Source organism: Pleuronectes platessa, chromosome 4 (assembly GCF_947347685.1).
Source record: "Pleuronectes platessa chromosome 4, fPlePla1.1, whole genome shotgun sequence".
In the NCBI taxonomy this organism is placed as follows: Eukaryota; Metazoa; Chordata; class Actinopteri; order Pleuronectiformes; family Pleuronectidae; genus Pleuronectes; species Pleuronectes platessa.
This window is the reverse complement of record NC_070629.1, coordinates 24,231,671-24,259,469: the sequence shown is the minus strand read 5'-3', so window position 1 is coordinate 24,259,469 and position 27,799 is coordinate 24,231,671. Positions and strand designations below refer to the sequence as shown.

The window sequence follows — 27,799 nt, the reverse complement described above, 5'->3', positions numbered from 1 at the left end:
GGAAAAGATTAGGAAGCAGAACCATCTGCTAGAATAAACAGGAATGTTTTGTTTTTCTTCTTAGAAACCCTTCAGATGGGATAAAGTAGGTTCTTACGCAGTGAAACTTCACGTCAGCATCATCAGATGTGCATCAGCAAATAGGTCAAGTTTCTGGTTGAATAAACGACGAGTTCTGTTTATACCTGATTCAAGAAAAGCAGATGATGAAATGAAAAACAACATTGGTTCAATCTGGTATTTTGGGAGGAATCCTCTCCAAACACAACATCCACTGGATCAACGATTACAGAGTAGTGTTAGCAAATCATCTGAGGTACACTATCTGAATAACACACAAAAACATTAACATGGAAATGATTAAGCCAGAATTACAAGAGTGCTTTCTCAAGTCAATTGATGCAATTTCAAAACGTAACGTGAGGAAATAATGAAGATGAGGTAATGAAAGCAGAAACAGGGTGACTGTCCTGAATGAGAAGTTTATCCAATCAAGTTGTAAAACTGAACTTCCTGTTTGAATGTGGTGCATTCTTTCCCAAGATAGTGGTACCTGCAGGTCTCCTTAATAGTAGCATGAGATACTAATTCATCTAATCCATTACAGCACTTTAGTTACTAACATGAAATGTATTTTTAGAATTACAATAAGCTCATGTTTCCACTTTCAAATCAAGTGATTAAAATTGATAATTACTTTGCTACAGGACCTGCTGAAGATCACTGAAGGACTATGGGGGGGGGGGGGGGGGGGGGACTCAAACACTTAAAGTAAAGTTTAGTTTAGTTAGTTAGTTAGTTAGTTAGTTAGTGAGTTAGTTAGTTAGTTAGTTAGTTAGTTAAGTTAAGTTAAGTTAAGTTAAGTTAAGTTAAGTTAAGTTAAGTTAGGTTAGGTTAGGTTAGATTAGGTTAGGTTAAGTGTAGTTAAAATAACCAACTGGTAACATGGTGGAGCTGGATGTCTCTGCTAAGACTTCAATTGCACAATATGTATGTGTGTACTTTTATGTGGTGGCTCACAAATCAACAATGAAAAAAACATGATTCATGTTTTGTAAATAAATCTGAATGTTTCACACGCTCATTTTTCAGACTGTGTATTAATCCGCTGCACAAAGTAGTCCCCTCCTGGACGTGACGCGGAGGACTCTGCCTCCTGTGGGCGGTTCTCTGCAGGTTTACAGGAAACACGAGAACCAGGAAGTGGAAAGTTTGTGAAGGGTCTGTTTGTGTCGCCAAACTTTCAAATGTTCAAAGTTTAACTTTCGGTTTAGAGGCCGGATAAACACCGTGTTAAAGAAACTCAGGTGTACACGTCACCTTCGGGGTCTAAGGTAGGATTTAGTTTGTGGTGTTTACCTTGTTGACGCGTTTATTTGCTTTCAAACACAAACGGGGGGAAACAAGAAGTTAAACTTCAGGAAACAACCACAGAAAGAAAAGCGACTGTTCTAGTGATTGACTGGAGGTTTGTGTTCAGAGCGGTGAGATCAATATGAAACATGGAGGTGAAGAGGAAGCGGTGTGATGGATGCTCGTTCTTTACATCGTGTGAGAGGCGATTGATGCAACACACAACATTTAGCTTAGCTTCACTTTATACACAACCACAGTCACGTTCGTAAACTTTTAAATAGAAGATGAGGTGTTAAATCAGCTCTATACAAACTATTTGTAATAAATCAGCTATTATTCATATGATCATTACCATCCTATTGTTACTATTGCCACTAATATTGTTAGGAATATTAGTATTTCAATTAAACACAAACTGTAAACAGTTTTTAATAATATGCTTTAATTCTTTCTAGTCCGTTTAACTCAGACAGCAGCAGCAGAGAACTGATTTAGATGATCGTGTATAAAGTCAAGCATCTTGTATACATTAGAGATCATTTCACACTCACACAAACATCTTGTAGAAGTAGAGTTGAGGAAATATGTCCATGTTTGTATGTGTCTATAAGAGTTTAAATCAAAATCAGCATGTCAGTGATGATGAACACATAATGTAAAACAGCACTTTTGAGGCATTTTCTGAACTGCAATAATAATAACAATAAGACTAATAACTTTATTTGTATAGCAAACACGGTTACTAAGTACTTCACAGAAATCGTTAGCAAAAATGGTATTCAGTTTAATTCTAAGAACCAATCATAACATAGAATATCAAGACCTTAAAATGTATAGAGGAACCCAACAGTCCCCACAATGAGCAGCACTTTAGTGACTGTGGAGATAAAAAAAACTCCACTGTAACAGTTTATTTTCATACAGCAGAAACTTAGAGAAAACTATTAAAAACAACATTTAAGCTGACTCCATTATTTTAAGTGTCAAAATCGTGTCAGTACGCGAAAACCAAGACCCTGAAAATGAGGCACAAAGGTGGATCAAATTTAAATTGTATTCCTAATGATTTATTTATTCCTGTACTCTTCCAACTGTGAAGAGCCTAAATGACATATAGCGACAACCTGCAGTCCTATAGTCTATTCTGCAATTGGCTCATATCAGCAGATTTCACAGAATAAATCCTCATGACTGAGGCAAAGTTGCATCCCCATTATTTCATGTATCCACTGTATTTGTATTTATTTATTGCTGGTGCGAGCCTCACAGAGCCACTAGTATGACTGTGTACTGAGTTGTATCCTTGTTATCTGCTGTGCTGGGGTAGGACCAGCTGAGGAGGCCATGAATCGAGTTCCCCTGCAGCAGCAGAGCTGTGGGTCCTGGGAGCTGAAAGGGCGGCTGGGAACTGGAGGCTTTGGGAATGTCACAAGATGGCAGAATAAGGTACACAATCTGCACACTTTCCAGTGATAGTGGACCGAATGACTGGGAAATCCTCTGGGAGGCAGATGGGTTAGGGTTAGGTTTAATGAACATAGATTGACTGTGCGCAGATAAAATATAAATGAAGTCGCCTTAGCATTCCCCAGCAGACATCAACTACATCATTACCAATTTATGTAAAACTCATACAAGCAATAAAAAGCAACACATGTTACAAGTGAAAGTCTTTATTGTCTTCCAAATAAATATTGTACCTTTAAAATGCCATCTTGAAAATCCTTGCTCAGTTGTTCACTACTTTGAGTTCAGATTGCTAAACCTTGAGAACAGTTTGCACTGTGTAAACTCTTGTGAGAACTCAAATCACTAGATTGTTTCACAATGCTGTGTTGTATGGTTCGATAGAAATGTCCCAATCTAAATGACAAACTGTCATAAACATACACATACCACAATGACATAATTTTCAATTGAAATCTCTGTTTCTCGAGAATTTGCTTCAATTCAAGAATGGGTTTTCACCTGCATATTTTTTTTAAGCAGTTTGTCATCAGTCCAGGAAGTTCTGTTTTTACTACAGTAGAAGTAGTTTCTATTGTTAGGATTTGACTGTAACTCACAGGATGAGAGTGAATCCATGGGAACATGAACACGCCCGCTTAGTGGAGCTTCCTTTTCCTCTCTCTAAGAATCATCATTTATGGCGTTACTCACACCCACAGTCAACTTACATCTTTCATTGATCCAGGCAGCTTGAAAATATGAAAAAATAAAAATAGAATTTCTCATCACCAGTTTGTTTTTTATAAAAACTATCTCTGTTGATGAATGCTCTTTTTTTTCTCCTGAACATTATAACTTTTAGCTGAATCAATCTTTGTCCTTCTGAAATGTGTTTTTGAACTCATAAACTGATATTGTGTCACTCAATTATTAAATCACTTAGTTTACATTATCATATAATTTTGTTCTACTTCTATTAACAGTATTTCAAAAGTTATCACTGTGCTAATCATCGGGGCCACTCCAGACTGGGTAGTGGAGGAAATGGGAAAACACAGGAAGAAATTCCGGGAAATGAAGAGGGCACTGCTGGGATGACTAAACATCCTGTATAGGACATTTCAAACAATATCGTGGGTTATTATTAGTTTACAGGTCACATTATAGGAAGTGGGTTTTTTATGCCTTTCCTTAATGATGTCATGAGAACCAGGTAATGAGATGTACCTGTGTTACTCATCTTTTTCGGGAATACATGCCGTCAAATGCCCAGTGTGTGTTTGGTGCTCTGCAAACTACGGTGTCACGATGCATGTGTACTCCCTTCTTACCCTTTTATCGATTATCTGTTTATTATCAAAAAGAAAACAAGGTTTTCAGCCTAATTGGACATGCAAAATGATATAATTTATTTTGTATTTACGCTGCGTACATGTATGTGTGTGATTTCAGGACACGGAGGAGCAAATCGCTTTAAAGCAATGTCGCCAGGAGCTGAGCGAGAGAAACAAAGAGAGATGGTGTCTGGAGATCCAGATCATGAAGAGGTGATCTGCACTTTAAGTTGCATCAATCCACAATCCACCACATTAGAAACATGACATGAACCAATGTTCCTGTGCTGTGAACAGACATGAACCATATAATTAGAGCAACACTCTAGTTTTTAGTGGAGTCCGACTGATATCATGTGGAACAGGTCAGACCCAAATCTCAGAACAGATCACAAAGACGAGGCGGTTTAAATGATGATGATTTTATCTAAAACAATAATAGTGTGCGTGTGCTTCACAAGAGGTGTGTAATGAGCCGAGCTGATCAGAAGCCAGGCTGAGGGAAGAGTGAATCTGGGGAGGGTTCAGGTGGCGTCCAGGGGATTAGTGTGGAGCTGCTGGAAGGTGGAGGAAACCGGTTGACAAGCTGGTTAGCCGCAAAAAGATAAGGCGTACAAAGTTGTCAGACTGTTAACCTTTTGGACAAAGAGTGACTACTGTTTTAGCAAAGAGGTAGTGATCCAGCCGGTGCTACGCAGCCTTCAGGAGGCGAGTTAAATGTCCTAATGAGGAGCTGGTATGAAGGCAGATGGGTGGGAATAAACAGGAAGTGGGGGTCAAACCCAGCCAGCAGCGCACACAACCAGGAGGAGAAAACCAAGAAGGGACAAGTGTCCGAAAACAAAGTGTCATCATCATTAACACACTTGAATGATATGTTATCTATCTTGTATATTGAACATGTTGGCCTGATCTGTCATTCACAGTTTTAATCTTACAGAGGCTTATAGGCAGTGGCTGTATGTGATGACATCTTTCACATCAATCTTAAGATATTTGTTCTGTGACCTGCAGAGAGTAAAAAATACCAGATTTACCAATTGTTTGATTTGATGACGGAGTTTCACTCAAGCTTGTCTCTGTTTACGGAAGGTTCAGGTCTCTCTGCAGTGATGCACCTTAATGTGTGACACATTTGTTTCTTCAGCTTGCCTGAAGAAATTGGTGATTTCCCCGTTACGTTTTACCGTCTGAACTTCTTCATACTTTGCCTTAAAGCTTGTTTTGGCATGTGAGACGAAGAGGAGTTTTGGTTTGACTTGTTGTGACTCACTGTTGTGTATTCCATGACAAGCTGGGTGCTTATGAGTTTGACATTTGTCGTTTTTGTACCCGTCTGTGACACCGCTTTAGTAGAAACCACTATTTTTTTTCTTTTCACCGAAATAGAAAAGAAAAATCACACAAGACATAAAATAGTTAGAACAGCGTGGAGTCTGGGTTATTCTGGTCATTTGGTGGTTATTTCTAACCAGCTAATGAGCCGCCTCCTCATTTTGTTCTGGTTTGGTGTGTGTTTTATTTCCACACACGTCTGTGACGTCCATTAGCACTTTCATTTTTGGTGTTGGGTCACTTGAGTTGAATTGTTGCTCATGCGGGGTTTTTTATTGTCTGTGAAATGTAATATTTGTTTTTGTATCATTTGTTGGTGCAACAATGAGGTTAAACCCACGGCTTTTCTAATCCCAATTTAACAAGTGTGTTGTTTTCAGACTGACACAACCGCAACTTTCACGTGCACCCACGCTCGACTCGTGGAAGAACCACAGGGCAGGGGACACATACATGGCAACCCACCATTATATTATTACTGCTACTTAAGAAAAGATGGTAACATGCACATACACTTAAAAACACATCCCTCTCGCAGTGTTTTTGAGTTGTGACGTGTTTATAGAGAGTGAATTGCGTCTGCTAAATGTTTAAGCCTAAAACCAAGAAAGAAAAACAATTTATTTATCCCACGACCTCAAGCAGGTTCACAGTTATCCCCCTCTCCTGAACTGTGACTCTATCCACTCTCCAAAATGTTTTTATGAATCTTCAGAGAAGCAGAATTAAGATAAGAGGAATATTTTTCACATGAGATCACATGTACAGCACTCAGAAAGGATCATTTCACAAACTGACTGTTCCACTTCTAATCTTGTGTGGACTTGGTTGATGGCCATATAGCTAAACGTTTTAACGACTGATGACTCATTATTCTAGTGAAGATTGAAGCTGTTGCAATGCACTGATCACACGTGTTCTAATTTTATGCTTTCAGTGGAAAACAGTTTTCCCCCGTTGGATCTGGAATCAGTTTTACTTTGCTATCTTTAAATGTCTCTGTTTTGCTTAAACGTGGGTGTTGCTGAGAGATGATCAGAAAAACATTGCCTCAATCAGTTATGTAGAAGCACGAAATTGGAAAACACACAAAGTTATACAGCAGGTCAGATGACGGGGGGGGGGGGGGGGGGGGGTGGTTCTGGGGTGTGCATCTGGGAGCTATTCACCATGAAATTTGATGGATTTTGTTGATTTATCAAAGTCGATTCAAAAGCGGTCAAATGAAGAGCAACATACTGTCTGTGTCTTCTTTCATTTCCTCTCTTTTCTTGTGAATAACAAGATGAGAAACTGTTCATACTGGTTGAATGAAGTCCGCTCGTCTCGTCTCTCTCAGGTTGGATAATGTTAACGTTGTTGCAGCCAGAGAGGTTCCTGAGGGAATGCAGGAGCTGGTGTCCGGCAATGACCTGCCCCTGCTGGCCATGGAGTACTGCCAGGGAGGAGATCTGAGAAAGGTAAAAGTCTGGGACAAACCACATCACCAAACACATCGGTACAATCTTCAATTTATTTATTTTACTCTCAAATTTTTGTTAAAATGTAAATAAAAAAAATGTTTTTCTGAGAAGAAATAAATTCAGCTACATCACAACTAAAAAACATAAATATCACTATTGCTTATAATGTTTTGTATTTTATTGAATTTAAGAAACTCGGGCGATTGCTTGCTGTTCATTCTCGAGAAAGAAATCTAGAGCAGGTTTAAACAAACTGTGTGAGTGTGCAGCCTGAGGCGTTGTTGGGGCCAAGCTGCCAGCAGAAGAGGAAAAAGCCAACCATTACAAACCACAGTGTCATAAAAATTTCAAAGCATCCCGGATGGTCAAAACATAAGCGGACAATTTGGGGGCAGATTGGAAAACAGCACCATCCGTTTTTGTAAGGACTGTCACAAGTTTCCAGCAGCGGAAATATGTTTTTAAATATAGAATATCGTAAGAAAATTATCGTATGGAGGGAAAAAAAGCCGTTTTCCTGACAACTCTTATAAATCAAGAAAATAGCTGTTTTACCGCCAAATAAAAGGTCAGAAATTTGCCGGACACTTAAAAAAAAAGACAGATCAATGCTCCCTTTGCTAAGACATCACCTGCTTTTAGCGTTTTCCTCCCGGGATTTATATTATACAAGTATCAAGTGTCTGTGTTTGTGCTCCCTGCAGTATCTGAACCTCCCGGAGAACTGCTGTGGAATGAGGGAGGGCTCTGTTCTGATTCTGTTACGCGACATCTGTGAGTATCAGCTTATTAGATCTTTAACGTTGTGCATGTGTTAGAGTGAGAGATTGATTTATTAAGCTGGCAGTGTGATTAGTTTCCTGTAGTATGGTCATCATGGTCGTCACACTATTATGATGTCACCAATGACCATTAACCACCAGCCTCTTAGTCACGCCGCCGCATCTGCTCAGGCGCTCGCAGGTTTGCGTCAACGATCGGACACTCAAGTACGAGCGCTCTCATCAACAACACATTGTATATTACATGCTGTATAAACAGGTTGTAGAGAGGACACATGTGGTAGCGTTCACACATGTTTAGAGTGGAGAGTACAGTGAGATGTGCACACACACACACACACACACAGAACCACCTTTTCCTGTTACCCACTAGTGGACGTTTCCTGATAATGAGTGATCCCCTTTAACTGCCCTTCCACACCCAAAAGCTCACACACTCATACACACAGTTACACGCCCATACATTTAGCTGCCCTAAGGTGACGAGTTCCGCTTCATTGATCTGTCATTGCCAGCACACACACGAGTCACTCTTTGACGCAAGTGAGGTGGCACTACTGCATGAATTCAGACAAAGCCCATTAGCCTTTAACTTAGGTTTCACTAGACTAAAGACTTAGGTATGTGTATACACACAAGTCTTATCCTCTTATGAGTGGAATGCCTATTTACATCACCGCAGTACAGTGAGCAGTTAGACCATAGAAGTTATATAAAGATGGGCAACATTCCAAGAAGAGATAACATCTGGATCGCCCTCTGGTGGCTAGCTGCAGTATAGGTCATAAACCTAGCCTCCTCCTTGTTAGTAGATGGGACAAGAACAAAGTAAATGTCAGGGTACAGACGGCTTGTCGGTTTAAGTGGTTCTTATCACACCCAACTTTGTTCAAATATTCATATTTAGTTTTCGATGCTAGAAAAATGGGGTGAAACATAACTATTACCTATTATCTTCTAAATAAGGGGACTATGTATTTGCGATGCTGTTTATAAATAACCTCAAACATATCTTTGGCGTTGCTGTACTACAATGTATGTCCTTTATATCAGTTTTTCTTAATGTTGTAATTTTTCGGTCCATGTTACAGTTTACTTCTTCTATTAATTGAAGTGTATGTAAGTGGAATGCAGGCAACACTAACTCTGCCTTCGTCTTTTCCTTTCCACTCTCGTCTCTTCCCCCTGCTCTCCCGCAGCTTCGGCTCTGACCTACCTCCACAATAAAAGGATCATCCACAGAGATCTGAAGCCAGAAAACATTGTGCTGCAGCAGGGAGAGAAGAGAGTGAGTTAAAGACCCTGTGAACCATCTTCTTATGACAACTACACCCAAACCACAACAAAGAGGTCATATAAAGGCTTATTTGCCTCTATGTGGCTTAAGTGGAATAAGTGCAGGGGACTTGTTTCTCTCACATCCACATGTTAACACTCACAAGTTGAGCAAAATGTTGCTGCGCTGAATATTTACTGTGGAAAACTGAATCTCTTAACTTATGCTTGCAGTTACGAGGCTGCATTGTCCTTATCTTCCTCCGTGGGGCCCCCTTCTATTTTGTTATGTAATAAATCATGTCAGCCTCCAGCCTGTAACAGGACACAGGGAAATGAAAAATGTACTAGAACTGAGGCTAGACGTATTAAAAAGGTCATATATCCATGTTTATGCACAGTGCTGTGTTTATAGTTTATAGAAATGTAACCAATCAAACTTTATCTGCACTAAGTTTATAGTTTTGCCTGAAGACTTCTTTTTGTCTGGCCTACAAGAGCAACAGCAAATCCAACACACAGACGTTGATTCTGTTTTGTCTTTACACTTTCCCCTAATTTCAGTTGATCCACAAGATTATAGATCTTGGCTATGCCAAAGAGCTGGACCAGAGCAGCCTGTGCACATCCTTTGTGGGAACTCTGCAGTACTTGGTAAGAGTCGGACATGTTTTACACTTAATTTTCCGACTGTGTTCTCGACAGAAATACCTTTTACCTGGAGCTTTTCTTTCCCATGTCTCAGGCTCCAGAGCTCATTGATAGGCAGCAGTACACAGTCACTGTGGACTACTGGAGCTTTGGGACCTTGGTGTTTGAGTGCATTACTGGATATCGTCCTTTCTTACCGACCTGGCAGCCCTTCCCCTGGTAGTACCACTTTTTTCAAAAAATCTGAAAGGAAATGAAGTAATGTTTTCCAAAACTAGTTTCAAAGTGACTCATTTCAAAAGTTCCACCATTTGACACATCTCAAATTTCATATTCCCTCTTTTGCTTTTGCACCGCTGTCATTATAGTCTATGTTTTGTAAAAAGAAGCAGAACAATGATATTTTTCAATGTTAAGTAATGATAAGCTTAATTCCAAAGGAGTGTTATTGTTACGTGAAGGAATTTTGACACACAATGACTAACATTGAATACAAACATAAGCAAGAGTTGCCAAAGCAAAGAATTGCAGGATATGTGGGTTGTGCCAACTGCATTGGCCTTGGTGCCTCTATAATATAATAGAAGAAAAATATACAACTCCACAGGGGTCTGGGTTGCATGGAGGAAAATACTCTGGGTTACATAAGCAACTCCAGGCCTCATTTTTAGAGCTTTTCTGTCATATAACCCATCTGTGTCATTTCAGGTACAACAAACTGACGCTAAAGGAGGATAATGATATTGCTGTCTATGAGGCCCTCACAGGGGAGGTCCGCTTCTCCCAAACTCTGCCCCAGCCCAACAACCTCAACAGGTGGCTACATCTGTGACACACCAACACATGCACACAATCATGACTTTAATTACCTCAGTCTAATGTGATAACTGCTGTTAACAGTCTGCTGTTAAAGAAGATGGAGAAGTGGCTGAAGCTGATGTTTAAGATGTCGCCTCAGGAGAGAGGAAAAGACCCAGACGCTACGCCCAGCGACTGCTTCTCCCAGCTGGAGATCATCCTGCAGCTCAAGGTTGATTAAGTAATTCATTCATTTCATCTCTCACTTTCCTCTGTGTGTTTATTCAAAGTAAAGAGTTTAGATCTTTGAATCTGTGATCCAGCATTCAACAAATGATCTCATGGACTGATGGTGGAGCTGTAGTTAAATGTAAAGTTTAGAAGAGTTGCCTTTTAAGGGATTGTTCACCTGTTTTTCTATTGGTTTATACTTTAAAATGATGATGGACAACACAACTTCATTTCCTTACACTATCCAGAAATGAAGCTGAAATATCCTGATAATGAACGCAAATATCTTGCACATTTGATTCTGTGCAGAAGCAATAAAGGAATGGGATCTAAACCGACAGAAAACATCTTTGATTTGACGCGTAATTTTTACTTTTTAGTTTGTTCCATGTCCCATCCACTGACATAGAGGAGGCTCATGACCTATACTGCTGCCAGCCACCAGATGGCGATCAAGGTTGCTTGACTGTTGGAGAGCTTTCACGTCGTCCATCTTTATATGTATTCAACAGCTCAGAACAGCACATGTTCTTATACTGTCTTAATGTGCGTTGTCCTTCTCGTTTCCCTCAGCTGGTTCACGTCCTGAACATGATGTCCGCTAAGATCCTGGTCTACTCGGTCTCGGACGATGAGACTGTGGCTGACCTGCAGCTGAGAATAAAAGAAGACACTGACATCCCTGCAGCCAATCAGGAGCTGCTGCTGGAGGCGGGACTAGTCTTGGAGCCTAATGGACTGGCCACGCAGTGTGCCGTGGACTACAAAGTAATATTTAACATTCACAGTACACACAGAATATTTAAAAACACATTGTGATAATGGAGTCATAGTATTATTATGTGTGTTTATATATGTATCTGTAGGAAATAGATGGGCGCCGGACCGACTTGCCCCTGGTCTTCCTGTTTGATCGCTCTTCTTGCAGTTACGAGCCTCAGTTTACTCCTCGCACCCTCCCAGAAAACATCCGCTTCTGCCGTGAGTTTTTTTGTTGGATATTAAAAAAGTACAATGTCTTGTTTTGTGATGCTTAATTAGATCTTTGTGTCATTTTGTTCACTTGAATGTTCTTCAGTGGTATACACACATTGGCATTTTAAGTTTTTAGAAGTTTTGCATTTGGGTGTTTGATAAATTAGTCAAATAAAAAAACAAAAGTTTTGGATATGGATAAATTATGTTCAATATTATAAATCGCCAAAAATCAGCACAGGTTTGACTGTATCTGCTCCACATTCACTACTGATATAAAGATATTATATAATATGTCTCATCTGCCAGAACTGACCTTTCTCTGAGGCAAATTCAGACTACAAACTTTGGATTGAAATAAGATAACAGTAAACCTCTGTTGCCTCTCTCTAACTTTTGTGTGTGTGTTTCTTTGTCTCTGTCTTTTTCATAGAATCTAATCCCATGCACCCTCTGGCTTACAGCCCTCTGAGGAGGACTTGTGGCCAGGCATGGCAGACCATCTCCTCCCTGAAGGAAGACTGGCAAAGACTGCAGCAGGGGCAGAAAGCTGCCATGTAGGACATACACACAACTCTCAAACACAGCAGACACGTGTGTGATCTGTTGGCTAAAAAACAAACACATTTCTTCTCCACGTTCTTTCAGCATGAGCCTGTTGAGGCACAACTCCTTTCTGTCCAAACAGAAGAATGAGATGGTGTCCCTGCACCAGCGGCTCATGGCCAAGCTTGACTTCTTCTCCACCAGCCTTCACATAGACATGGACAAATACCAGGAGCAGACAGCCACTGGGATCGGTATTATACCCCAATATAAACCAAATCATCTTAATAGATAGAAGGGAGTTACATTACAACTGCGTTTAAAATAATGTCGGTAGCTGGAGAGCCAGGAAGAAAGTCACGTGAATGTGTCAAACAATTCAATTTACCACCGACTAATGATGGTCTTTTTACATCTGCAGCCTCAGAGAAGCTCCTCTGTGTGTGGAGGGAGATGGAGCAAACTGCTGCCGGCTGTGGTCAGGTAGAGTGTGAGTGTGCGTGTGCGTGTGCGCGTGCGCGTGTGTGTGCGTGTGTGTGTGTGTGTGTGTCTGTGTGTGTGTGTGTGTCTGTGTGTGTGTGTACGTACTTGTGCTTACATCTTTGTGAGGAACATTTTAAGCATATACCTTATGGCGTGAGGACATTATGAGAAAGTTAGGACATTTTGGGAAGCCCTCACTTTTTCAATGGGCTATTCAAAGGTTAAGATTTGCTTTGTGAGTAAGGATTAGGTTTGGTTGGGTTTAGGCATTTAGTTGTTATGGTAAAGGTTAAGGTAAAGGGCTAGGGAATGCATCATGTCAATGAAGGTCCTCACTAAGATAGAAGTACAAGGTTGTGTGGGTGCTTTATTCACTTGTGCTGTAAAAAGACTAAAACCGTGTGTGTGTATCCAGGCCAATGTGAGTGAATTGGAGGAAGAGATGATGCAGCTGCAGCAGGACATAGTGGATGTGCAGAGGCAGCCGTGGAGGAGTGGAGAGGCCCTGGAAACATTGTAAGTCTGAACCAAATTTAACTGTAAAAGCAAAGAAAACAACTGCTTTGTGATCTTCCATCGTGCTCACGTCCCTGCTGTGATCCTCAGAGAGGGAAAGGCGATGGACATGTTCCGCAAACTCAGAGAGAAACCCAGAGGTTTGGACTTTTCATGCCTCCGCTCACTTTTTACCTAACACTCGTTATGGTGTTTCCATTTGAAAATAAACCTCTTTTTATTTTTTTATTCTTCTGTCTTTCCTTTTCCTGTCCTTCCTTCAGACCAGCGGTGTCCAGGCGACAGTCATGACGTGGTGCGCCTGGTGGATCAGGCCGTGCAGTTCTACCAGAAGAAGCTCAGGGACTTCTACACACACCTCAGGTACTCGCACACAAAATCCCCAGATCACACAAAACAGGTCTCAGTACCGCAACTACAAAAATCTAGTACGCCTTATCCAGAATAACCAATAAATTATGTTATTGTGTTGGGGAAAGAACATACTTCAAAAGGTCATAGTAGCAAAAGCAGAGATGTGACTAATAACATATTCACAAACAGGAGAGTGAAGTATTTATAAATGTGTGTGGTGTAGACACAGCCCTGAGACGAGGTCTGCTCCGGCTGAATAATGGAACACACTGATTAATATTTATAAGTGTATTGTGATGGCCAAGTGCAAAAGGTGACAGATTTGTAACATTTAATTAAGAGCATACTGACGTTTACAACTTGAGATTTGATTGTTAGTGTAAAGAATCACAACCCTTTATTAATGAAAGATTTCATTCAACATTACACCATCACATCTGCGGTTTTAAATGATGTTTTAAAACGGCTTTCACGTTATCCATAATAACTCGTGATGAACAGGTACATTTCTTCCGTATTGAGCCGCTGTTCACCGCGGCCACACCCCTGTGCGTGTGTTTGGCAGTAAGACCGCCGTGTGTCGTCAGCGGGTGATGGAGCTGCTGCCGAAGGTGGAGGGCGTGGTCCAGCAGATGGCCGAGAGCGAACAGGTCCTGATGAGTCTGCAGGAGAAACGACAGAGGGAGCTGTGGAACCTGCTCAAAGTCGCCTGTGTGAGGACACATGAACTGCTCACACACACACACACACACACACACACACACACACACACACACACACACACACACACACACACACACACACACACACACACACACATACAGACCCATACAGACATGCTGCTTTCTTGATTGCATATAAACGAAGAGATAGTGCACGTGGCATTGTTCTGTAAAATAAGATGAGAAAAAAGCTTGTAAAAAAACACTAATGCAATGCCAGAGATATAAATAGTTAGTCAAACATTTGTATTTTACAATATACAATACAGTATTTTACAATTGATGGATAAATGCTTAGAAATAGGCTAGATGAACAGATGAACAATCCTTAATCAGCATGCTTATATATTTTCCCCAGTAATATCATCGAAACTTACCTGACTAGTCCTGCACACTACAGCAGGCCTCAATAGCATTGCTGTAGTGTGCAGGATGCTGGGAATTATCTGTGCATTTGATGGAAGAATGCAGAGTGGAGGGTTGAAAACTCAACGTGCAGCGTGTGCTGCTTTCCATACATCTTTAAAACAGAGTATTGAATGATGTTTTTATTGCTCAGCGTTTAATTTGTGTATTTTTTTTACAAAATTCCCAAGCTTAACTTCCCATGGAAAGTTTCCGCAAAGTTTCCAGAAATTTACCGGAAATTTTCCACCCCTTTGAAACACTATGCCTAACACATGAATTATTCCCTTGGGAACTGGGGAAAATTTCAAAATGCCATTTCTTGCCATGTTAAAGAAAGTGGTGGATCCGCCCCTTTGTCCAGATCAAAGCCAAAATGTGATGGGTCCTTTCTTGGCCCTTGTTACATCTTTCAACCAACTTCTTTGCAAATCTGTATAGTTGTTGTATAATTCTGCTCTATGACTCTTTAGTGGAAGTTATAATAACCATAGGGTTGCAGGAAGTATACCGATACTGACAAGTTATAATAAACTCAAATTAGATTGAATTTACCCATTTCCATTGAACACCCTTGTTTATTTCTGCTCCGTGACTCATCAATGTAAAATAGTCCAGATGTCAAACATTCAAATGACAAAAGCTGAGTCAATTCTATACAGTAACCGCAAGAATGTATTTCTCTTTGTCTTCCACATAAAGCAGGTGCTGTGTTAACTAAGAAAGCGCATCATGTTTTCTTTTGTAGAGTAAAGTTCGCAGCCCGGTGAGTGGGAGTCCGGATGGATTACGAACGCCCTCGTCGGTGCCTCCTCTGCTGACCCCCAAACAAAGTTTACAGCAGTTGTGAGTGTACTCACACACACACACACACACTTACAGACCGGGGTTTAAAAGATGTTATGTATTCATGGTATAAGACTTGTTTTTCTGATATATTATTATGAGCTACAGAAAATAAACTTTACCTGACATTTCACTGAGCCACTCAAATATTGGCACAGCTTTGATAATTCTTTACATATTTCTGAGCTTTTAAACACAACTTGAGTCAAAGTTGTGGGAGTCTTCTTCGTATACTGATGATCACCAGAGACTTTACAGCATAAACACTTGATGAACTCTTGGGTTATCGTGAGTAGCATCTTCATGAGTCAAACCCTGGTTATGTCTTCAGGGATGAGTCTCTGGTGGAGCAGAGCAGAACCTTTGAGAGTCGACTGCAGAGTTTGCTGCACGACACCATGCAGGAAACAGAAAACAGTATGGAGGTTTGTCCACGCTCTCACACACACACACACACACATCTCCCTGCCTCCCTCAGCTCTTTTTCTCATCTTGTTTTGATGTCAAACAGCTTTCATTGGTTTTCTCTGAATTATGTGGATGACTATTAAAGTCAAAACCCTTTGTTTGTGCCCCAGATGTTGAGTGAGTGGACGTGGCTGAGCGGAGGCCAGGGTTTCTCCAGTGATCTCGCCTAAGTTCAGTTTCAGTCATGGATTACATGTGGTGCTGTGCTGCCTCTGTGTGGATGGGACGTCGCACTGCACGGAGACGTGCTACCAGCTGTTCTTTCTATGTGAGTTGATCAACAATGCAATAGATGCTGGCACATATTTGCTGAATGGGATTAGAGAGTAGGTACATCTGTTCACTGCCGATCATTAGAGTACTGAAGCCAATCATTACTGCAATCATGATTCACATCAGAGAAACTTCTTATATAAGTATTTATTGACCTTATCTGTACGTTTAAAAGAACCATCCAATGAGTTGGGGTAGAAGTTAACCTCATCATGCACAGTTCAACCATTCCACTGATTTCATCAGATGATCCTACCAAAGTGTGGTTAAACTTAAAATGTTTATAAAATCCCAGTTAGAACAATCCCAGTATGAGGACAGATTTGCTCGAACTCTCTTGAAATATCCCAGGAATATTTTAACCTCAAATTTTCGTTAGAGAATACATGAATGTAAATAATGTGTTGCAGTGAGCTGCAATATTTCCATCCCCTTTATTTGAAAAGACTTTTGCACATTAATCACAAGTTAAAAAAACATATTTCAGTAGTATTTTAAAGAAGACGTGTGTCAGGTATCAACATTTTTATATGTTTCTTAATGCAGCATTGTTTTTTATTGCAAAATGTATTTTAACTGAATATCAAGTAAGATTATGAGTAACTATGAATGTGAATTTTTTTTTTCTACATCCGCTGATAATGACATGGGGGTTTGACACAAAAACAGGAACACCAGCACGGTGTGGTGCAGTCCGGTATCCCTGCAGTGATTTTAAGAGATTCAAAAGTTTTTAATGTGACTCAATGTTTGCAGAGACGACACGTGCATATCCCGTTATACTCTCTGGGCCTGGTTCAGGATGGTGTTAAGTACAGATGATTTACGATCTAAAGCATAACTTTTGATTTTGAAAATGTTCTTTGTTGATATAAAATATTGTCAAATTTATTGTAAAACTGTGAAAGCAGTTTGTCAGTTAAATAGATTTATGCAGTTACGGACTTTATTTGTATTGCATTTGAATCTGTGAATTTTAGATAAGACTGCTACAGCACAATGTTGTACGGCTGCATCATGAGATTTTTCACACTTACACATCCAATCTGTATCCTGAGTCGACTCTACTGTACATAGATAATTCACAGTGATGAGAGATGTTACATTATCCTGATGGTTGTTTGTGTTTTACGATTGTATTGATGTCAGAATAACAGAATGTTAGACGAAATCCCTCATTGAATTTTCTATCTTGAACACAGTGTTTTATTTTTCTGTAAATGACGTCTTCTTCGATTCATTCCAAGTTCTCTGAGGACAAGACAAAAGTTCTTCTTCTTTTGCTCTCTCATGTCAACCAAAATAAAAATAAACACCCATCGATAAAGTTTTACATTCTTTATTCCATCAATTCAATAAAATTAGGTTGCGGTCCTAACTGTTGACTAACTGTCCTATACAAAGCACAGCACAGATAAAGTGAAATGTAGTGGTAAAGGTTGAACAGGTACAGGACACCAAACAAGACGACGCGGCTCAGAGCCCTTTTCACCAAAGAGGACCTGAAAAATCGATGTTTTGGCAACTGAAGCGTGCGTGACAGTTTCTATCTGCGTCACTGAGGTCAAAGGAGTCAGTCGGTCCACTCGGTCTGAGAGTGACCGGCCGCTCGCTGTGTTTTCTGCTCAACGCTCACCAGCCTTTATTGCATCTGTTTACCGTCACTGTACTTGTCAATGTGACACTGAAGTCAGTAGCTTCCCTCAAAACTTGAAAGCATGCAACAAAACCACAACATACCAAAAACAAGCTTCTTCTAATCATCTGATTCACGTCTGAGACTCAGAATATATCTGAACTAAAATTACCTGAACACAGTTAAAATAAGATAGGGGCCTCATGTCGTGTTCCAGAAATACAGATGTGTGTGAGACAAAGTGCACTTTGTCGAGTCAAACCGGTCACAAGGTGCACATTATTCAAAGAATGATTATTTTCATGATACATACAACATATGGGACCTGTAAGTAATGCAACATTTAAAAAATAATGCTTGCTTCTCTAAAAATTACAGTACTGGAGGTCTTGGAGGCTGCTCAGGGTATTCAGGGTTAAGGCCAAAGAATGTGTGTGTTTGTGTACATATGTGTGTAGCACTCAGTGTGCAGGGAAGATGTGTTTATGTGTCGCTGTGTGGACCATTGTGGTGTTGTCTCATTTGGGCTGTGTCTTCTTCTCCTGCGTTTGCTTCCCTCTCTCTCTCCTCTTGTCCGTCCTCCCACTGAATCTTTTTAGGCCTCCAGCTCGAAACCCATGCCCACTTTGTGTCCGCCGCCGTTCACGTTCTTCCCGTCGATCAGACCTGAGAGAGTGAGCTTCACTCCTGCAGGGAAGAGTGGTCCGATCATGTTAAGTAATCGTGCTGATGCGTTACAGGAAACTAAACAAAAAAGAAAGCAGTTAACCAACCTGGCCTGAGGGTTTGTGTGTATCCCACTCCAACGAGGCAGGCGTTGTTCACTTTGGCCTGTGAGGAGAAACCAAACATGGACAGTGAGGTGACCATAGGGAGCAGAAATGTACTTTACATCATTTGTTTCATGTATTTGAGATCCTCAGATCAACGACTGCAGAGGAGTTAGGCTTTGAAAATCAAGTGGTTCTGCAGAGGGAGTAGGATTAGAGTGGTTTGGCTCTATAGTGGCTATGTTGACCTTTCTGTGTATATTTAAATAAGTGTTATAACTTTGGTACACTGGTTGGTGGAGGCATAAAACAGCAGGGTGGTATTTCCAGGTTTAAATCTAATTCTAGGGCTTTTTACCTGACATCTCCCAAATTTGAATTCATAACTCCTCACTGCAGTAATGGTCACTGTTGACGACACTACAGATAACTTTCTTTATCATTTCAGAGGTGTTAAAGTCAGTTCTTACAGATAGGGTCGCATCATTGTCCAGCTGGTATTTAGCCCCGATTCCAAAGCGGGTGTTGTTGCTGCCGGCGGTCCAGGACAGGTGCACCGCTGTCTCCAAGTTGCTGTTCACCTTCTGGAAAATGGAGCCCCCGAACTCTGTGCCATCATTGCTTAAATACAAAAGAAAACACAGAAAAGTTAGAGGTGAGCAGCAGTGGGTGTTAGTCTGAACGTTAGGTTTCATCCTGGGGAAATGCTTCCTCTCTTAGTGGCTGCTCTCGTCCTCTGCATCACTTCCATTTCCCCGCCTCTCCACACTGTAATGTGGTGACTCACACGTTGGTATGAAGCTGAAAGTCTCCGGCCTTGTATCCGAGGGCAAAGTTGTTCTGGGTCAGTTTGGACTTGGCGGTGTCAAAAGCCAACTGGTAGCCAGCGAGCCAGCCCTCGTAGCCCAGCACAGCAGCTCCGTGGACGGTGGGGCCGGCCATGTCGAAGTCCAGGTCACAGCCCACATTGACAAACTCCCGCTTGTAGCCGGTCTTCAGTTTGGCACTCTTCTTCCTGCAGATGGAATAAGAAGGAAGAGAAGGAGGGAAAAATCATTTAGAAAGCACTGCATAATTGATATATGTATAGCATGCATTGATATGTTCTTTGTTTTCAAACTTATTGAAGACATTAAAAACTACTCAGCATGAGGAAGATGCTCTTACCCGGTGTTTGGCACAAATGAGGTGTCCAGAGCGAGCTTCAGGCCCTTCGCCAGCTGCAGAGAGACAAGGGAGAGACACAGGCGGTGAGATTAGGATTTGAATTGAGGTTTTGAAAATGTTTAATAAGCGAGGTAAAGTAAATTCCTGTCCTATGTATTTGAATACCTGGTCCTCAATGGTGACTTCTGTGGTCAGAGTGTTGTCTGTGTTCCACTTCTGGTTGAAGCTGAGGCCCAGCTCACTCATCTTGTACTTGGTCTCCAGGTGACCGCCGGACTTCCCCGTGTCGGTGTTGTTGGAGCCGGACGTGGCGAACTCCTGCGGGTCGGAGAGGGGTGGAGTAATGAGATGGGGGTGGGGTGGGTGGGGGGGAGGGGTTGATATGGAAAATGAGGCGTGAAGGGAAGCAGAGAGGCAGGTTGCTACATTACAGCCCAGCTCTTCAAATAAAAGGAGAGAGAGTGAAGAAGCATTCGGGGAGAGAGCGAGAGGAAGGAAAGAAAACTATGGTGAGGGGAAGGGAGCATTGTTTCTCTCCTCTTCCTCTGCCACACAATCCTTCTCCGGTTTGTATGACTGTTTATTTATTTAAGCTGGAGACGTGAGTGGAGGAGGAAAACTGGAAATAGAGTCTGGACTGCGAGTTGGAGTGGCAGCTTGTGGTTGCATTTCAGGATCGGTGCTGTTACGGCCACAGAGGTCGGGGGGGGGGGGGGGGGACCTTTGTCACTTGGACAAATTACTGCTAAAAAGAAAAACATATGGCGGAAAGCCTGCACACACTGTCTACACACAAACATCTAAATGTGTTACCCGGCAGTGCCCGTGTGTTTAATCATTACAAATGTGCACACACACACACACACACACACACACACACACACACACACACACACACACACACACACACACACACACACATACATCCTCTTACCATCTGACAGGAGCATCCAGAGAGGAAGCAGAGAAAAGAGAAAATAGAGAAAGTTAGGTGGAACCACACCGAGCTCACATGCAGTGATTTCACCGGGGAGAAAGCAGAGCGATTTAAAGTGGAAACCCGAGTGAGAGACATTCACAGTGTTTATTTCAGTGAGGTTTGAGTTTTGTGGCGTGTGGGAAACTAAACACCAGCATTCATTATGGTTTCACCAAGGCAACCGGTTTATGGCAAAACACACACACACACACACAGCAAACTAAATCCCTTTATCCCCATCAGGATACAACATGATGCTTGAGAAACAACAGTTAGGAGGAAGCTTGTTGGGCAGACGATGTTACTGAATCTGTAAGTTGGACTGATCTCGGCCTGAAAACACTATGAGTCATCCATTAATACCACAGAACTCTGAGAGAAAGGCCTGCATGAGGAATCTGAACACTTCAGGCTCTCAGGGAATAAAATGGTACTTACAACACCGCTCTGGGACTTGGTCTTAACATCCAGCTTCAGAACTCCGTAGCCTGGGAAGAAAGAAACATCCGGAAATTTGTCAGAAAAGAAAAAGGATGGAAAATAACAGCAGGGCTCTGAAACCGCTGCAGTGAAAATAAACAGCTGGACTTCAAAGTGACACTGAGCAGCAGAGATTTCTCTCACATCAGTCCAGCTTCATCCAAAAACATTTTATAAATCTGGTGAAGTTACCATAGCCCTTGTTGAAGATGTCTTTGGCAGATTTGCCCAGGTCGGCGTATGCAGGAGGGACAGCCATTGTTCCTGAGGAAACACACAAGTACAAACTGTTAGGTCTTATTCACAACGACAGAGAGAAAACACAACTACAAAAAACTGCAGTTGGCTGATGCACAGTCAGAGGGACAGTCCAGCAATTTAGTAAAGCACCTCCATGAAGCTGCAGGGCTTGCAGGAAAGATGCAGAATGTGCAGCAGAGGCTCAAATATCCAGATTTTAGTGCCAAGCTCCAAATATGCTGGAGCCTGCATCTCCCATAATGCATCGTGATAGCATCTTAATAACTCACAAACCTTTGCCAGATTTTTTGTGACAGACATAAAGTCTTAAGACAACCCTGCCTTAGAGGACTTGATTGTAGATCAGTGTTACCAAAGAGAGAGTAGTGCTGCCCATTAGAACTAGATGATCGATGGAGTGCCCCTTCAAATTAAAATGCTGCAGACAATCACACAAAATACACAGAGTTTTGCACCTTGGTGGAAGCTAAGCAACGCAACTCAGGCAGTAGCTCAGAGGGCAAAAACCAGCATGAAGAGCTGTATTCCCTCACACTAAAAGCACTGCAGGTAGCAATCAGTATATAAGAGGATTCAAATATCTGCCTATGTTGGGAAATATATTTTAACTGGTATAGCCATGTGTGTTTGCACCATTTAAAATGAGGGATCTATCTCAACGTGTCTCCCGAGGTTATAAATAAATAAATAAATACTGATGATGAAACCCAGGCTCTCTGGAGAGGACCTGTCAGGGTGCTGGTGATATCCTGCTCCTCTCCTCCAGCCCCCAACGTCCACGTGGAACCTATTGATCTCCTGGCAGCGCTCCATTAGCAGCCAGCAGAGCTTCTTAAGCTAATGGGACTCCCTCTCTTGCAGAAAATGTTAATAAGCTAAAATAAAAACACTAGAGACACCAAACAGAGAAATTATGTGTCACTACTGTATTTTAATATTAATAAGATCCTCATCATGCTATGCTTGTGGAGAAAGGGGGAGATATTATGTACAATGTGTAATGACAGAGTGTGCAGGCCAATGCAGTAGAGAAAACGTGAGCAGTAGCACGTTTGGTTTAGTCAGCAAGTACGAGTCCTGCAAACCACTGCACTGCACCGTAATGCTTCAGTCAGTCATCAGGGTCCCCTGGGTCGGTGTGTGGGTGTGTGAGTGTGGGTGGGGGGGGGGGGGTAGTTTTGACAAGGTGACTTTGCAGGAGCATGTAGAATATCCTGCATTCACTAACAACCTAAACCTGGATTAATGGTTTACTACAAGCTTCCCTTCCTTCCCCTGCGTCTCTGTCCCTTCCGCTGTTAAGCTCATCCGTCACATCTTCTCTGCAGAGGTTGGAGCGAGGAGGGCGAAGCAGCTTCTATCAGCAGAGGCATCGCACATTGACCCAGTGCAGACGATCAGCGGGTAAAAATATATATAGAATTCATTCAGACCCCCAAGACGTCATCACCTTTAGGACGGTGCAGCCAAAATGCGATCCAGGGACCCTGATGATACATATTCTCTTTCTATGAACACACACACACACACAACCCCCCACTCACCAGGCCCTTTAGGTGCGTGGTGCTGACATGTCCCACAGTGGCCTTTGTTCTCTGCCTGCTTGCCTTGTCCCGCCTTGTCCGGCTTCACCACACCCCCCATCTCTGCCATGTCTCTTCAGAGGTGGGGAAGCACAAGGAGGGACAAATGATCAACTTCGTCCAACAGTCCTGTTCTCTTCTCTGCAGGCTGCTCGTAGGATGGCAGTGATCATCTTTATGCTTCCTTCGCATGCAGTCAGACCCCAACTATTGCGTCACTCTGTACTGTACATGTCAGCAGTAGGAGCACTTGTACTTTGTGCACTGTATTTGTACAGGATAAGACCCGTGTGCAGCCCTCGTTTGACACGGAGAGACTTGTGTCTTTATCAGACAAAGGATACAGATTAGCTGCATGAAGGCTACAAAACGATGAGCAGGTGAAATACTGAAGTCCCCGTGTCCCTGATACAAGAGCCCAGTAAGCACAACACATCATAAACCTGTCGTCTGTCATCAGCATCTGTCCGCGAGTGTTACATCAACGGCTCCTTAAAGTACAGTGTCATTGACCTCTGGCTTGTCATGTACGTGGACCACGTGAGCAGAGTCCAGGGTGCAGCAGTCTCTCTCTCTCTCCAGATTTACACTTCACACTTTCAGAGGTGGTGTAGTGTTTCAATCCCCTGAAAACCTGGTTTCAAATCCCAAAATTTTATTTAACTCAATAAATAAATATGTTTAGAAACATCCTTGGCTCTTGTTTTGTTGATTTAGCATACAATAAATCATTTTTTAGACAACACTGATGAATCATCACCGTTAAAGTTAATATGGTGAATTTGCAAGATTATCATTTATTTGGAGTTATTTTTTAGGCCACCTGCTGAGTTTAATTTAATTTAATATTTTTTAATTTGAGCTCAGCTTTGTTCTCAAACCAACTGATGATGTAAATATCTGACTCTGTGGCTGTCAGGGGGCAGTGCAGCGCGGCTTTAGAGCTTTTCCACTCACAATAAGTGACTGTGAAATGTGAGATTCATTATTATTTATTATTCATTATTAAAAAAAAAAAATCAATTACACCAGTTGTAAGTTTAACATTAACAAAAAACACAGGACAACGTGCTCACACCTGCTGATTCAGATATTGCTAACCTCTGTTGCACAATAAAAAAGAAACCACATTTTCCCAAATGTGTCCTGCTGAGTTCAAATCTCTCAAACGAAATAACTCTGATCTGACTGTGTTCTTGTGGGACCTCATTGGACCAATAAGATCCCTCAGACACGGACACCTGACATCCAGTCACAGTGCGTGTCACAAAGCCTCATCACTCTCCGCTTAGTGTCGCTCTTCATCTCTCAAACCCTGAGCCGGTGTGTGGCAGCTGACCTGCTCTTCTCTGACCACTGGACTGCCTCGGTTCTTTCACTACCTCTCAGCTCTGGGCCCCCTCACCTCCTTTGACACAACCTCCATTTTTGACTCCTTCCCTCCGAGCCTTCCTCCCTCAGTCTCTATATTTAGCGCAGGTGAACATGACACTACAACACATGTGACCAAGTTTCAAACCTGTGTCCTTATCCAGGTTCAACCTGTTAAAGCCCCTGCAAGCATCAGTGTATTTGTCTGTATTGTCCACTTGTATTCTTTAGTGCACTGACTCTAACCCTTGTTCAATAATTCACGACACAAACACACACTCCTGCAGCTCGTCTGCATGAGCTGCAGCCACATGGCAGCCATGACACGCCTCAGAGGTCATACTGACACAGAGGTAAGTGAAAGTAAAAGTACAAACAGCAGTGGTGGTCGTCAACAAGCAAATAAAGAGTATCTTTAAAAAACACTGTGAAAATACAAAGTGTGTATTTACTAATTAATTGTGTGTTTCCTTCAAACATTATCACAAAGAAGAAGCTCAACATCTTGATTGATGGAGAACACAGAACATTTTGTGTCATATTTTCAGTTCATATTTCAGAAACCGTCTCTTACCTAAAAACTAAGGAAGTGTTTGATTCTCTTACTTTCAAAATGACTTATCAAACATGACAACTGGCAAAGGTCATACAACTCTACATATAATATAGGAGCAATTATTTTATAATATATTAAATAACCGACTAATAACAATAATTAAGCCACCTAATTTGAGGACTAGCTCTGGGCGACATTAAAAAAATGCACTGCATGTATTGTCTGTTTTAATATCTGTGAAGTACTTTGTATACTGGATTTTGGAAAGCGCTATATGAATTAAGTTTTTTCATTTCTTTCAGCATTTCAGTGAGAACGGTAATTTTAACATAAATACTTCAAAAAAGATAAATGATCTAAATATAGAATGTTATATATTTTTTAAAAGAGGGGGGTCTTTACCAATCAAGTATGTTCCCTTACGTTTGGAGAACATGATTTGTAGGCCGCTGCATCTCTGTAGCATTTATAAGAAGGTACGACTCATTTGACTTTTATCAAAAACACTGCACCTCCTGTGATGTGTATAATATCTCAATGAATCATTCAGTTCTGTTGAAGACGCTGATAATCGAACCCTTGTTAATGGACAGATACTAAACATTGAACTGGGTAAACAGGCAGTTGCCCAGCCCTGGCTGAACCCTCTGATAACATGAGACCAAGGCCAGTGTGTGAGGCGTATAGAACTGGAGGAATGTGCGGCTGTGAGATAAGTTCAAGTGCAGTCAGGTGACTGCTTAGACAATTTATAGCCTGGACGTAAAGCACATGATGAGGTGGAGTATCTGCTTCATGTATGTGTCAGAATCAGAGACACTTCCAGTGGACCTCAGAGAGCATAATAACAACAACTGGTGTTTTGTGTGTGTTTTAGGAGGCATGTGTCATTCTATACGTGTTGCATATATGTGTGTTGTTATTACTGAGTTTTTCCAGCCAGGAGACAGTCTGGTGTTTGATCCACAGGCCTGACTTCTTAAGTAAGAAGATAAATTACCACAATAATAATAACCATGAGATCCATTCTGGCAATTCCTCTTCATGTGCTATATTTTCATTAAATGCTTGACTGATGTCGGCTGTAGCGTTTGTAGTTTTCTCTATCTAGTCTGGCATTTCTGTGGTTGTTGTCTTTTTAAGCTTTTGTATGTTTGTTCTGTACTCTAGATGTTTTGTTTTTGTCTTGGTGTTGAAATATAAACATAATAATTATAAGAATAATAATAAAAGCATAATTTAACTTGTCCACACAGGTTGACCTTGATGTTTGAGTCCCCTTGTTAAATCCTCTGTGTCTGATGGGACTGAGAGGATTGTGAAATTACCTGTGAAGTGACCTGGTGAAGAGCATGCGTACAGGAGACAGACAGATAAAGATCCCTGTAATGTGTCTGCTCGTAAACCAAAGTGTTTCAAACGAGATTTATGGCCTCAGATCTTCCTGTCAGTCGGTGGATGAGGCCTTTGTTCTTCCATTGTGTGTATGACTACCAACACAACACCTTTCCCTATGTGTTACACACTCTTGTAAACAACCTATCAACACACTATCTTTATATATCTGACTAAAATAAACTATGTGTTGCAGAAAAGTGCTAAAACCAATGCCAGTTTACAGGAAATATGAGTCCTTATTAAAAATAAACCACTTCCAGTAGACTTTCTGTAATAAGTATATTCTATATCAGGCTGTTTTACAGTTGTGACATTCAGTGAAGTGAAGGCACACAGGCCTGAACTGGCAGTGAAACCCTGCTGCTGCACTCCCACCCCTTTCTGTGTGACTCACATATTCTAGCAGTTAAAAAAAAACCGAAATGACAGCAACTAAACTGTCGAGCAGATCCGACCATGAGACTATAGCTTGTTTAATATCACATTCAGTTGAAGTGAGTGGTTTCTTACCTGTGTCGGAGGTTCGGAGTGAGCGGACCTGGTGGAGGCTGTTCGGCTGCAGCGGGGAACTGAAGGAGAAAACAGACACACGCACACTGGGCAGGCGCGAGACCTCCGGATGAGGGCGGGGCCTTTGAGTAATCAAATAAAATACAGACAAATAGTGTTGTGATCCAAACATATAGCGTGTTGTTCCGATCTCTGTTTTACACGTTAGAGCAACATATTGTTTATAAAATCCTTAAAATGTTGGTAGCCCTAAATAAAGAAACTATCAAATTAATTTCAATCTATCTATTAAAGGTGTATCTATTTGAACAAAATATATAAAAATTCAATCAACAGCAAGAAAAAATAACATAGCAGATTATACGTATATATATATATATATAAATATATATATATATAACCCTCCTTTAGAGAACAATGACTGTCCCAGATTAACCAAAGCATGTTTACCCACATTATCAATCATGTTTGATAAAGTGGGACATAAAACACAAACACAATTTGATAACAATAAGGAACGTTGTCTTATTTATGACAGATTCATATTCTACACATTAATCTTTATCTTATGTCATTGACCTTGTCCTGCAATTCCAGGGGCTGGGGGTTGGGTTCTGATTGACAATTGCCTCGCCTCTTTCTGTGACATCATCACACGAAGTCATGTGATTTCAGTCAAATGATGTCCATGAAAACCTATAGTTAATCAACTAGATTTTGTTGGAACAGGAAATAAACAGTGTGAATCGTAGGTGTCCCAAATTGTGTCCCAGTGTTCCAGATTCCCCTAATTCACTCTTCTGAGCTGAAATTTAAACTGTGGCAA

The 27,799-nt window shown here is 41.3% G+C and overlaps 2 protein-coding genes across 3 annotated transcripts; one reads left to right on the top strand and one right to left on the bottom strand.

Annotated features, from left to right (window-relative positions):
- Positions 1-1,171: 1,171 nt before the first annotated feature.
- Positions 1,172-17,589, top strand: ikbkb (inhibitor of nuclear factor kappa B kinase subunit beta). Its single transcript, XM_053420046.1, has 22 exons — positions 1,172-1,334; positions 2,684-2,802; positions 4,258-4,352; positions 6,814-6,934; positions 7,642-7,711; positions 8,919-9,007; positions 9,559-9,648; positions 9,740-9,864; positions 10,354-10,461; positions 10,546-10,675; positions 11,248-11,442; positions 11,541-11,655; positions 12,083-12,206; positions 12,298-12,449; positions 12,617-12,678; positions 13,094-13,194; positions 13,285-13,334; positions 13,458-13,557; positions 14,114-14,261; positions 15,424-15,521; positions 15,853-15,946; positions 16,100-17,589. The coding sequence occupies exons 2-22, from the start codon at positions 2,701-2,703 to the stop codon at positions 16,157-16,159; spliced, it is 2,229 nt and encodes a 742-aa protein (XP_053276021.1). The 5' UTR covers positions 1,172-1,334; positions 2,684-2,700; the 3' UTR covers positions 16,160-17,589.
- Positions 17,586-27,064, bottom strand: vdac3 (voltage-dependent anion channel 3). 2 transcript variants are annotated; one of them, XM_053420047.1, is made up of 10 exons: positions 26,974-27,044; positions 23,100-23,212; positions 21,487-21,558; positions 21,253-21,302; positions 20,001-20,153; positions 19,836-19,888; positions 19,456-19,683; positions 19,139-19,289; positions 18,672-18,729; positions 17,586-18,585 (listed from the first exon to the last, which is right to left on the bottom strand). In XM_053420047.1, the coding sequence occupies exons 2-10, from the start codon at positions 23,206-23,208 to the stop codon at positions 18,494-18,496; spliced, it is 966 nt and encodes a 321-aa protein (XP_053276022.1). In that variant the 5' UTR covers positions 23,209-23,212; positions 26,974-27,044; the 3' UTR covers positions 17,586-18,493. The 2 variants fall into 2 exon arrangements, with proteins under 2 accessions (XP_053276022.1, XP_053276023.1); XM_053420048.1 differs by lacking the exon at positions 23,100-23,212 and having other exon boundaries at positions 26,974-27,064.
- Between the last annotated feature and the right edge of the window lie 735 nt (positions 27,065-27,799).

Excerpts from the sequence above, each read along its gene's own strand:
- vdac3 (XM_053420047.1), bottom strand. The coding sequence starts at position 23,208 with ATGGCAGAGATGGGGGGTGTGGTGAAGCCGGACAAGGCGGGACAAGGC. Across the intron at positions 21,303-21,486 it reads CATCTTCAACAAGGGCTATG|GCTACGGAGTTCTGAAGCTG; the intron begins GTAACTTCACCA and ends CTTTCTTCCCAG. Across the intron at positions 19,684-19,835 it reads TCATTTGTGCCAAACACCGG|GAAGAAGAGTGCCAAACTGA; the intron begins GTAAGAGCATCT and ends TTCCATCTGCAG.
- ikbkb (XM_053420046.1), top strand. The coding sequence starts at position 2,701 with ATGAATCGAGTTCCCCTGCAGCAGCAGAGCTGTGGGTCCTGGGAGCTG. Across the intron at positions 12,679-13,093 it reads CTGCTGCCGGCTGTGGTCAG|GCCAATGTGAGTGAATTGGA; the intron begins GTAGAGTGTGAG and ends GTGTGTATCCAG. Across the intron at positions 15,947-16,099 it reads AAACAGAAAACAGTATGGAG|ATGTTGAGTGAGTGGACGTG; the intron begins GTTTGTCCACGC and ends TTTGTGCCCCAG.